The sequence below is a fragment of the Eutrigla gurnardus genome (genome assembly GCF_963514095.1).
Source record: "Eutrigla gurnardus genome assembly, chromosome: 7".
NCBI lineage: Eukaryota > Metazoa > Chordata > Actinopteri > Perciformes > Triglidae > Eutrigla > Eutrigla gurnardus.
The window spans coordinates 27,175-39,288 of NC_139921.1; the positions used below are offsets into that span (position 1 = coordinate 27,175).

The 12,114-nt window shown below is 45.6% G+C and overlaps 2 protein-coding genes across 4 annotated transcripts; one reads left to right on the top strand and one right to left on the bottom strand.

Annotated features, from left to right (window-relative positions):
* Nucleotides 1–2,270: 2,270 nt before the first annotated feature.
* spdya (speedy/RINGO cell cycle regulator family member A) lies at nt 2,271–8,436 on the top strand. Of its 2 annotated transcripts, none has more exons than XM_084013911.1 (7): nt 2,271–2,477; nt 2,785–3,036; nt 3,126–3,184; nt 3,275–3,360; nt 3,485–3,656; nt 4,709–5,030; nt 8,314–8,436. In XM_084013911.1, the coding sequence occupies exons 2-7, from the start codon at nt 2,802–2,804 to the stop codon at nt 8,376–8,378; spliced, it is 939 nt and encodes a 312-aa protein (XP_083870037.1). In that variant the 5' UTR covers nt 2,271–2,477; nt 2,785–2,801; the 3' UTR covers nt 8,379–8,436. The 2 variants fall into 2 exon arrangements, with proteins under 2 accessions (XP_083870037.1, XP_083870036.1); XM_084013910.1 differs by having other exon boundaries at nt 2,273–2,477; nt 4,673–5,030.
* A 469-nt stretch (nt 8,437–8,905) lies between these two features.
* trmt61b (tRNA methyltransferase 61B) lies at nt 8,906–12,114 on the bottom strand. Of its 2 annotated transcripts, none has more exons than XM_084013909.1 (7): nt 10,906–12,114; nt 10,717–10,819; nt 9,814–10,004; nt 9,639–9,730; nt 9,342–9,529; nt 9,157–9,237; nt 8,906–9,083 (listed from the first exon to the last, which is right to left on the bottom strand). In XM_084013909.1, the coding sequence occupies exons 1-7, from the start codon at nt 11,629–11,631 to the stop codon at nt 9,049–9,051; spliced, it is 1,416 nt and encodes a 471-aa protein (XP_083870035.1). In that variant the 5' UTR covers nt 11,632–12,114; the 3' UTR covers nt 8,906–9,048. The 2 variants fall into 2 exon arrangements, with proteins under 2 accessions (XP_083870035.1, XP_083870034.1); XM_084013908.1 differs by having other exon boundaries at nt 8,908–9,083; nt 9,157–9,240; nt 10,906–12,106.

The window sequence follows — 12,114 nt, forward strand, 5'->3', positions numbered from 1 at the left end:
CCTCCTTGATCTGACAGCAGCCTTTGACACCATTTCCCACTCCATCCTCCTCGACCGACTAGCCTCCATTGGCATATCCGACACTCCCTTAGACTGGTTCCATTCCTATCTCTTCGGCCGCACTCAATTCATTCAGTTAAAATCATTCTCATCCCATACCTCCCCCCTCTCCTCCGGTGTTCCCCAGGGCTCTGTCCTTGGCCCCATCCTATTCATCATCTATCTCCTCCCACTTGGTCAAATATTCCGTAAACACAACATTAATTTTCACTGCTACGCGGACGACACCCAGCTCTATGTCTCCTCCAAACCTTCATCCGCCCTCCCACCCCCCTCCCTCTGTGCCTGCCTACAGGAAATCAAATCCTGGTTTTTCTCAGTTTTCTTCAAACTTAACAGCAACAAAACAGAGATAGCCCTCATTGGCTCAAAATCCACACTCACCAAGCAACCCAGTTTCACCCTCTCCATTGACAACTCCTCAGTTTCCCCCTCCCCTCAGGTCAAGAGTCTGGGTGTCGTCCTCGACAGCACCCTATCATTCCATACCCATACCAACAACTCCATCCGGTCCGCCTACTTTCACCTTCGGAACATCAACCGCCTCCGCCCGTCACTCACTCCCAACAGCACCGCTATCCTGGTCCACTCTCTGGTCACCTCACGCCTGGATTATTGCAACTCCCTTCTGTTTGGTCTCCCCCACAAACTCCTCCATAAACTCCAGCTGGTCCAAAACGCTGCTGCACGTATCATCACCAAAACCCCTGCCATCTGTCACATCACCCCCATCCTGCACCAACTTCTTTGGCTCCCTATCAAACACCGTATTGAATACAAGATCCTCCTCAATACATTCAATGCCATACACAACCTCGCCCCCCCATATCTGTCTGACCTCATCCAAATCAACACTCCCACCCGGTCACTTAAGGCAGGAACACACCGGCCCAACCGTTGGACGTCTGAAGCGTTTGGAGAGGCTCGGACGAGGTCGGGAACACATATGGTTGGTGTGTACAGCTGCGTCGGAAGCTTTCGGAGCCGCGCGGACGTTGTCTGATCAGACTGAGCATGCGAAGTCTGAGGAGGTGGGCTGTTGGACGTCTGAGCCATTGGATACTCTGATTGGCGGTGTGCTAGCGAATCAGAGTATCCAATGGCGGTGTGTGGGCGGGGCGGAAGTGACGATGGTTTCTCCGTATTACTCGTTCCCTATTGAGACGACGTCTTCGTAAAATAATGAGCCCGAGAGCACACAACGCGAGTGTCACACTAGCCAGAGCCATCTTTCCAGAAATGCCAAGTATTTAGTCCACAAAGGTCTTCTCGAGTCGAACGAATACTGAACCAAGACTGTGTGTGCATTGTTTTTATCTGCACTCCGTTCCGTCATTTCCTGTTTTCCTGTTTTGGAGTACTGGCACGAGACTAGCGCCACCCGCTGTTTAAGGAGGCTTATTGCATCTCGCGCAAGCGCAGAACGTACACGCTGCTGTGGTGTCGGAAGCACGTCGAAGCGGTGTGTACAACGCAACTTTTCTGCCGAACGGGTCAGACGAGAGGCAACAGAGTGGGCGGAGAGTGGTCGGATAAGGCAGTTGGACGTCTGGGCGGTGTGTAGGGGCCTTTAGATCCGCCTCCTCCATCAACCTTCACGTCCCCCCTGCTCGTCTGTCCACCATGGGGGCTCGAGCTTTCAGCCGCTCCGCCCCACGCCTCTGGAACAGCCTTCCCCCGGACATCAGAAATATGGACTCACTTCTCACCTTCAAATCCCACCTTAAAACTCATTTATTTAGACAGGCATACTCACCAATGGACTGAAAATCTGCTGCAAGCTCTGTGCTTTTTAAACTTGTTTTTAATTGTGTTTTTGCATTGTTTTCTGATTGTTAGGCGACCTTGAGTGCCCTGAAAGGCGCCATATAAAATAAATGTATTATTATTATTATTATTATTATTTATTTCCGTGAGGGAGTCATCCCAAAGGGATCAATAAAGAGAAGTTTAAGTCAAATACAGTTGATTTTGGGTATATATTACCCTATTATATTAGAGAAAGAAGAAGAAGAAGAAGAAGAAGAAGAAGAAGAAGATGAAGATGAGGATGAGGATGAGGGGGAGGAGCGCTGCGGTTGGTCGTCCCGTCCCCACGTGCACGTGTACTGATGAGTAACTGGCGCGCGGTCATCTGAAGCGCGTTCCGACGACTCTCTCCTCCGTCCGTGTTTTGTCCCAACTAATGGCGGCTTTATCCTCAGGTTAGGGGTGTAAATGTGTTAATTATTAGCGTTCCTTCCCGTTCTCAGGGGTATTATCTCCTCCAGCTCTTAACGCTGCTGAGTATTCTGTCCCGTTGTGTTACTGATGCGGGTTTTAATACTGAAATCGTTGACGTTTCATCGATTTTCAAGGCTTTCTACTCAACGGTGCTCCACTCACTGAAGTGAAAAGGACATAGAGGTGAGGACTTGGTTGTTACTGCTAACTTTAACTTAACTTTAAGACCGGTTTCCCAAGTTCACTGAGCCAGAGCTAGTTCGGAAATATCGTGGAAACCGGAAGCTATCAGCTAGCGTTATTTTGCTAGCTGGATGTGACAGCTAGCTTAGCTTAATTCTGCCCGTCATCGTGATGTGACGTTATTGGGTGAAAAGCAGGTGCTGGGTTAAACTTTTTATTTTAATTACGTTTTGTGTGTGTTGAACAAGCAGTAGGAAGACCACGTGTAATGTTTTTCTACCTCAAACCTCTTCTCTATCTGCTCCCAGAACAAACAAGTCAGATTAAACTGAGGCATGATGAAGAACACACACAATGGTTGCCAGGCTGCTCCCCCAATCAAGCCCAGCAGCTCACACCAAACCAGAAGAAGTCTCCGGCTCAAAAGAGCCAACGACCCCGTCGCCCAGGGCCAACCAGGGAAGAGTCAGCCGAGCCAGCGTCGGGAGAAGATGGATTATGCCAAAAGGGCCCTGGTCCCGACTATTGCCATCCAGCGGCAGGAGATGGCATCGTTCTTCAAACTTTTCGGTATATATACCCCCCAAAAGCCTGCTTCAATGGCATCACTCTTACATTTAAACTTGAAACTGACATTACTTGGTTCTGTTTGGGTACAGATGATGATGTGATCCATGATTTTCTGTGGATGGACTGTTGCTGTAAAATGTCCGACAAGGTAAATATTTTGGTGAAAGTGACCGAATCTCTCTGAAGCTTTAAGATCCCTGCAATCAACCGGCTCCAACTTTTATTCCTTATTCACCAGTACCTTCTGGCCATGACCTTTGTGTATTTCAAAAGGGCCCGCTTCACTATTGCTGAATACACCAGGAAGAATTTTTTCATTGCACTGTAAGTTTCAAAGGAAGAAAAACAATTTGCTATCCTGTATCTTTTGTGTGTTGTTATTCTGCTCAAAAAGTTAGCCCTGTGTACGACTGTTACCCTACATCTGGTTCATGTGCTCCATCTCTAGGTATCTTGCCAACAATATGGAGGAGGATGAGGAGGAGAGTAAGTATGAGATTTTCCCGTGGGCGCTGGGCAAGAATTGGATGAACCTGTTTCCCCGTTTCCTCAAGCAGCGAGACCAGTTTTGGGCTCGCGTCGAGTACAGAGCTGCTGTCAGCAGGCGCTGTTGTGAAGAGGTACACACCAGTGGGATGGCATCTCTCTCTCTGTCTCTCGTTATAGATAGATAGATAGATAGATAGATAGATAGATAATAGATAGATAATAGATAGATAGATAGATAGATAATAGATAGATAATAGATAGATAGATAGATAATAGATAGATAGATAATAGATAGATAGATAGATAGATAATAGATAGATAATAGATAGATAGATAATAGATAGATAGATAGATAGATAGATAATAGATAGATAATAGATAGATAGATAGATAGATAGATAGATAGATAGATAATAGATAGATAGATAGATAATAGATAGATAGATAGATAGATAGATAATAGATAGATAGATAGATAATAGATAGATAATAGATAGATAGATAGATAGATAATAGATAGATAATAGATAGATAGATAGATAATAGATAGATAGATAATAGATAGATAGATAGATAGATAATAGATAGATAATAGATAGATAGATAATAGATAGATAGATAGATAGATAGATAGATAATAGATAGATAATAGATAGATAGATAGATAGATAGATAATAGATAGATAGATAGATAATAGATAGATAGATAGATAGATAGATAATAGATAGATAGATAGATAATAGATAGATAATAGATAGATAGATAGATAGATAGATAATAGATAGATAATAGATAGATAGATAGATAATAGATAGATAATAGATAGATAGATAGATAGATAGATAGATAGATAGATAGATAGATAGATAATAGATAGATAGATAGATAATAGATAGATAATAGATAGATAGATAATAGATAGATAGATAGATAGATAGATAATAGATAGATAGATAGATAGATAGATAGATAGATAGATAGATAGATAGATAGATAGATAGATAGATAGATAGTTTTTGCTGCACAGTGCAATTTTCATGGTTTTTGATTATTGCCAACATCACTGTTGTTTTTTGCAGTGCTTTTTTTCTGATGAAGTTGTATTATGCATTTCTTGGTCTGTGTCTCCCTGTCTTTGTCGTCAAGGTGATGGCCATCGTGTCCTCTCACTTTGTGTGGCAGCGAGAGCGGTCAGAGCACCACAGTGGCGCCCACCGGCAGTATGGGGACCAAGACCATACTCGTTTTCCCCGCGGGCCCCTTTCCTCCCCGGTCTCATGTGCCGTCTGTAACCATGGCAGCAGGTTGGATCAGGGCCCTGGCTCCTTTTCTACCTCCAGAGGCTCTTCTACCCAGATCGCAAACCCCACCTTTTCACGCCCACTCACCTCCGCACTGAGTTTGGAGTTCACCCCTCCCAGGGTTGCATCCTCTCGCAGGAAGCTGGTGGAGACTAAAATCCAGACACAACATTCCTTCTGCTACTGGGCTGAGGAGGTTCCAAGTAGGTGTCATGTTTCTACATAAGGCTAGATCTTAAATCCACCCCAAAACCCTTTGGGCTGTCTTCAGACAACTACTAGCATTTACTATTTATTACTATATATTACTACCATTTCTGATATTATTTAGAGCGTATATGCCGTTTGCCACACACCTGTATACAGTAAGTCTGATATCCAACTGAAAAGATGACTGAAAGACACCCACAATTGATGCATTGTGCATACCGTATTCATTCATTTGTCTGCTGCGTTTAAGGTTTATTTGGGGTCTGCCTCAAGCAACAGCGTTATTAATCAAAGCTCCCTTTGTTGTGCTTGCCTGGGTTTTGTGTGGATGTGATGTATCTGGATTACACCTGAAAGGTATTTCACAAAGAAGGATTAGAGGGAAAACTGGGAAACATGGTACGATACATATATATATATATATATATATAACCTTTGATACAGACTTGAAAAGCTTGATTAGGTTGAGTAATCGGGTTTGAACATACATTTTATTTTCACTTGCCCATTCATCATAAATCTCTCTGACTGAAGTTAATCTTTACCTAAATAATAATAATAATAATAATTCATTTATTTTATATAGCACTTTTCAAGAACCCAGCGTCGCTTACAAAACAAAGAAAGTACCACGGACAAACCCACATACATACAAGACACGAGCAGTAGTGGAGTGGGGAATAACTACTAAATAATAATGGTACCAACAACAAGGACAGGAGAAATGGTGCAATGAGGAATAAATAATAATAATAAAGACAACCAGGACAAGACATAAAAGACAAGACGGGAGCAGTAGCAGTCCAATGGTGGCAGAGATGCAGTGGAGAGTGGCGGGGTGGGGATGGAGGGGCGTGAGGAGGGAGGAGAGCCAGGAGGCGATGGTTATGGATAGGGGAGGTTGTATGCTTGTGAGAAGGGTTAGGTTTTCCAGAGTCGGGGTGCTGCTGAGGAGAAGGCTTTGTTGCCGAAAGCTTTTAGTGGGGATCGTTTGGTGATCAGAGTGAGAGTGGAGGAGTATCGGGGGGCTCGGGAGGGTCGATTGGGGGTAAGGAGATCGGACAGGTAGGGGGGGGGCAGGTGATGGAGAGCTTTAAAAGTCAGGAGGAGTATTTTGAAGGTGATGCGTTGTTTGATGGGGAGCCAGTGCAGAGAACAGGAGTGATGTGTTCACGGGACCGGGTGTGGGTGAGGAGGCGAGCAGCAGAGTTTTGGACCATTTGGAGTCTATGGACGGAGTGAGAAGTGATGCCAGTGAGGAGGAGTTGCAATAGTCCACATGTGAGGAGATGAAGGCATGGATGAGGGATTCTGCAGCAGAGGGGGAGAGGCAGTGTCTGATTTTGGCGATGTGGCGGAGGTGGAAGTATGAGGTCTTGATGATGGAGCTGATGTGGGGATCAAAGGAGAGGGTGGGGTCCAGGATGATGCCACGGTTGCGTGTCAGGGGGAGGGGGTGATGGTCGAAGTGCCGATGGTGAGTGAGATAGCCCCGGTTTTATTGAGGGTGGATTTGGTGCCTATGAGGAGGAGTTCTGTTTTGTCGCTGTCGAGTTGGAGAAGGTTGTGAGTCGGCCATGATTTTATTGTAAATGACCTCATTTATATAGACCAAGGTGGAAGAGGTAGCAGATGAAGAGCAGGGGGCCGAGGACTAAACCCCACACCAACTGTTATGTTGTTGCACATAACAAAGACCAAACTTAATTGTCATGTTTAATCTATTTCTATTTAAGTAAATTGATCTGAAGTAGGGGCTGCACGGTGGTGTAGTGGGTAGCACTCCCGGGTTCGATTCCCGGTTCGGGTTCCTTCTGTGTGGAGTTTGCATGTTCTCCCCGTGTAAGCGTGGGTTCTCCGGGTTCTCCGGCTTCCTCCCACAAAGGTTAATTATGGTTAATATAGGTTATAAGTTAATTTGTGACTCTAAATGTCCCGTAGGTGTGAATGTGAGCGTGAATGGTTGTCTGTCTCTACATGTCTCCCTGTGATAGACTGGTTACCTGTCTGTCTCTACATGTCTCCCTGTGATAGACTGGTTACCTGTCTGTCTCTACATGTCTCCCTGTGATAGACTGGTTACCTGTCTGTCTCTACATGTCAGCCCTGTGATAGACTGGTTACCTGTCTGTCTCTACATGTCTCCCTGTGATAGACTGGTTACCTGTCTGTCTCTACATGTCTCCCTGTGATAGACTGGTTACCTGTCTGTCTCTACATGTCTCCCTGTGATAGACTGGTTACCTGTCTGTCTCTACATGTCAGCCCTGTGATAGACTGGTTACCTGTCTGTCTCTACATGTCTCCCTGTGATAGACTGGTTACCTGTCTGTCTCTACATGTCTCCCTGTGATAGACTGGTTGCCTGTCTGTCTCTACATGTCTCCCTGTGATAGACTGGTTACCTGTCTGTCTCTACATGTCGGCCCTGTGATAGACTGGTTACCTGTCTGTCTCTACATGTCTCCCTGTGATAGACTGGTTACCTGTCTGTCTCTACATGTCAGCCCTGTGATGGACTGGTTACCTGTCTGTCTGTACATGTCTCCCTGTGATAGACTGGTTACCTGTCTGTCTCTACATGTCTCCCTGTGATAGACTGGTTACCTGTCTGTCTCTACATGTCTCCCTGTGATAGACTGGTTGCCTGTCTGTCTCTACATGTCTCCCTGTGATAGACTGGTTGCCTGTCTGTCTCTACATGTCTCCCTGTGATAGACTGGTTACCTGTCTGTCTCTACATGTCTCCCTGTGATAGACTGGTTGCCTGTCTGTCTCTACATGTCGGCCCTGTGATAGACTGGTTACCTGTCCAGGTGAACCCTGCCTTCACCCAATGACAGCTGGGATCGGCTCCAGCCCCCCCACGACCCTGAATACAGGATAAGCGGTAGACAATGGATGGATGGATGGATGGATGATCTTAAGTACGCCACCAATCTAAACTCCTCTTCCCAGGATAATGAAAATTCCCACTAGCACTTCAGCCCAAACTATGTATTTAGCTGCAGCCATTTTCTCAGGCGTGAGCAGTGCACATGAAACTCAACCGATGAGAATGAAGCGAGATGGCTCACTCTTTAGCTGTTTCCATCATCAGCTCAAACACAATGTCTGGGCATTTCACCGTCCCCGGGCAAGCGGGCAGTCCTTATTGTCGAGCCCTGGGAATAGGATTAATTCTAGCACAATGATGATGCCTAATTATATATTCTCAGAAGCCATTTCATGTTTCCAGTTGCTCTAAACTACTTGTCTGTCCTCCTCCTTTGTTAGGGGATGAGTCTTCCTGTGGGTCCACCCTTCATGACCCCTCCATGGACTGGATCAGTAAGGAGTAGAGTATCACCACCTCAGCTGCTCTGTCGCTCCTCTTTCATGCCCCTTTTACTCTGAAGTAAAGGTCAGAAACTCACTGGTTTGTTTACCTCCGTTACATAACTTTGTTCTGACTAATTTAATCAGCTGATGGAAACATGCAGGATGATACCAAAGAGTCTTTTAAAGATGTTTACTTCCTATTTATTTATCTATTTATTTATGTACTGAAGCACTTCTGGGATTTTCTGCTCCTCTTATTTATACACAGCTGTTACATGACTGTCAAAGGGTTCAACAGTTTTGGCTGAATCAAAATATAACAATTGATGCATGTCATTTGTCACATAGGATTTAACAGTGTGTTTTTAGTATTGTTGCCAATAAGCATGTTTTGTGATACAACACTGCCTTTTGAGTTTTGAATAAAGACTTGAACTTAAATGTGTCTATGACAAACTTCTTTCATGCACTATGCAATTACATATATATGTTGTGTCCAGTGGCAACATACCGCCCCCCATTTACAGAGCCTTTTCACTCAGTTCACAAATCATTTATTACCCAGGATTTTTTTTACTTTTTAAAGAAAGAACTCATTGAAATGAATATCAAAATAGACTACAGTGATGATTTACAGTAAAAATTAGGTTGATAATCCTTGTTGTCCGAGGTTCTTTACAGGCAGAAGAGCTACCGCACACACTTCCTCAGTTTCACCAGGAATGCTGAAATGTAAGGAATACAATGAGCATTCATCGCAGCATCCACAGAAACACTGCTGCTGAACTGGTATCTGACCTGTGTGGCTCATTTGTTCAGGATGAGGTCTGGCAATGTAGGGAATACTCCCGAAGGCTGGCTGTTCCTCCGTGGACTTCTCTTCTGGAATGCAACAGTAAAATGAAGGGAAAAAAAGCATCATGTATGACCCATACATACATACAGTCGCTTTGATGTGTCATGTCACTTTAAGTCAGCCTCACCTGACGTGTCACCTGCCTCCCTCTGGTCTTCCTCCAGGATCGGAGCTTTCCTGATGCAGAACCTCCCGTCTTTCTGGAGGGCTGGAGCCACTGCCCATTCTCGGACCGGAACCTCGATGATGCCTTCGCACAGCAAAGGCAGCGGCAAACATCGCAGCCCTTCCAGCAGGTCAATGACCTGCGTTATACTGTGTCACACAGAGGGACAGTCAGAGTTCAGTGTATGCAACCTGCATACATTGAACATCAGCCCCTGGTCTTAGGTGTGGTTTAAAAAGTGACAGTGGAGATACACACTTGGCCAGGTAGACGGCACATACGGCTCCAGGGTGCAGATGTGGGGTCACAGTGGGTAAAACCAGGTGAGGGTTGATCAGGTCCAGAGCCACCTACAACAGGCAAAAGTCTTTATACATAATATCAGGTGTTGGTTTCGTTTCAGGCTCAAACTTCTTTACACCAGACAACTGACCGCATGGAATCCCTGAGCAGCGAGGAGCGAGGAGGCCTTGCCGAGGTTAGCGTTGTGAAACTGGACATTGTCGGGCCACTCCTCCCCCCGTCGCAGACGCCACGATGTCCTCCAGCGCTTGTAGTTCAGCACCGCTCTCCTGTGGTGGTCCTCCCTGACCTCCACACTCAGCACGCTGCCTCTACAGCCAACTGGGCAAAACGTACACTGGAGCGTCAACTTCTGTTACCTTCAGACAGAGAGTTCCTCGTAGCATACAGGAATACACTACACACAGTATTACATTCATTGGCAAAAAAATAAGTTCACCTTTTCTAGATCACTTTTGTGACATTTTTCGTCACCTCAGCCACTTCCCTTCATCTCATCAGTAACTGCAACTATGTATTTATGTATGTAAGCATCCATACATTGCTATGTAGTGGATGCAAACTAGGGTCAGGACACTTTATCGCAGATTGGGATAAAAAAAACAACTTGAATTGATCGCGGTGAATTTCCATAATCAGGATAATCGTAAATGTCATAAGGAGTGACTTAAACGGTCTAGTTCACTATTCTGGTAGAGACACGAACAATAAAAACTAAACATGGAGGATATTTGATCTTTTATTTATGCAGGAGACCTTATGATTTATGATGTTATTGAAGAATATTTGATTATTTTTCCACTTAAAAGCATGTTCACTAAAAACAGATGTGTGTCTTATCTGTGAAAATACAAATATTTGTTTCTGAACCAAATTTAAAATGGTTCCAGTATGTTTAAGTGCAATTTTAAGGGTTTCAAGCCAACTTTGATGATTGTCTGGATAATTTGTGAATCGCTGTTACTGAATAAGCGTGGAATAACATTACGGTCCCATGCCAATCGTAATGGAAGACAGTGTGATGGCTGCAGACCTGCTCTTGACAGGATCAGAGACATGGCCCCTGATCCAGATCCCGACTCCAACACGCAGTCTCCCTCTGTGACGTCCATCATCATTAGCATAGTTGCTGCATCCTGGGAAAAGAGAGAGAGACACAAAAACAACATCTGTAAGCAGGGCACAACAGGAAAGCATGTGGGACCATGAACAAATACTGAACCTTGGGGTAGGCGATGGCTGGCCCTCTCTTCATATACAGGACATAATCCTGCAGACTGGCCCGACGCACCAGGATCAGAACCCCCCTGCTCGTCTTCATGAAGCGACCCGCAGGCTGCCCCGCTATGTCGTCGTGCAGGATGACCCCCCAGCTGCTCATCAGTCGCGTCCCCGTCTGAAGCTCGAACATCTTCCTGAACTCCACCCGCCCCTTCTTGCGATACTCGGCAACGAGCAGCTCCCCGAACGCCAGCACCCTGTCCCCGGGGAGAGTGGGCGCCATCAAACTCATTTTCTCGCCTATGGCTCCGTCCAGCTGAGTGTCTGAAGTGCTCGTATCCACAGCTGCATCTGATGCATGATGGGTATCGTCCTCTTCACGTGTCGCCCCATATTCGTCCTGTGTGCCCGGTACCTGGATGTTTGGGTCTTGCAGGTTCTGCTCCCTCAGCTGCATCACCTCGGGGCTCAGGGCATCCTGGGGCAGCAGGCTGCTGAGCCTCTCCAGGGGGGACAGGGCCCGCCTCCTTCTGGGCAGCAGTGCTTGCCTGGAGTCTGATTTGTCCCACTTATTATTCTCGTTACATTTCATAGAAGCTGTGGAGAAATGTCTTGTCTCACTCCTACATTTATGGAGCACGTCCCCGCTACTGAGATGTCTTCGACTGGAAGTGCTCAGTCTCACCAGTCTGTGCATAACCAGGAGTCCAACAAAGGGCACAGCCATTACTTCAGATCATAACTTAATATATGCGCTAAAAGCAAGAACTACGTCCATCCTGAGACCCCATCCAGTGAATTAAACGTCACCTGTACTAGTTAAATATAATATGAACGCCTGGGAAATGACCAACTCAACGTAATTATAAGCAGGAGGTCACCATGCTGGGAAAACACACGTGAGCTACGTCATAACTGAGCGACAAGTGTAGTAAATTAAGTCTACCAGCAGATGGTGATATTATACCTACCGGTATTCATGTTTCATACCGGTATATACATTCATGGCTCCCTAAGCCCAACCTCATTAGCATTGCAGTGTGGAATTCCCTTACCCTTCCTAGAAACGTCCTTTCTGACCAATCACTAGGGCCCTGTCCACACGAAACGTTTTAGTGCGTACACGCAGAAGTCCTGTGCGTTCCGGCCTGCCGTCCACACGGTCCGGCGTTTTTAAACCAGCTCTCAGTGTGGAAAAGAAAAAACGGCA

Excerpts from the sequence above, each read along its gene's own strand:
- spdya (XM_084013910.1), top strand. The coding sequence starts at position 2,802 with ATGATGAAGAACACACACAATGGTTGCCAGGCTGCTCCCCCAATCAAG. Across the intron at positions 3,037-3,125 it reads ATCGTTCTTCAAACTTTTCG|ATGATGATGTGATCCATGAT; the intron begins GTATATATACCC and ends GTTTGGGTACAG. Across the intron at positions 5,031-8,313 it reads CTGGGCTGAGGAGGTTCCAA|GGGATGAGTCTTCCTGTGGG; the intron begins GTAGGTGTCATG and ends CTCCTTTGTTAG.
- trmt61b (XM_084013908.1), bottom strand. The coding sequence starts at position 11,631 with ATGGCTGTGCCCTTTGTTGGACTCCTGGTTATGCACAGACTGGTGAGA. Across the intron at positions 9,530-9,638 it reads TGTGCCGTCTACCTGGCCAA|TATAACGCAGGTCATTGACC; the intron begins GTGTGTATCTCC and ends TGTGTGACACAG. Across the intron at positions 9,241-9,341 it reads GGAGGCAGGTGACACGTCAG|AAGAGAAGTCCACGGAGGAA; the intron begins GTGAGGCTGACT and ends GTTGCATTCCAG.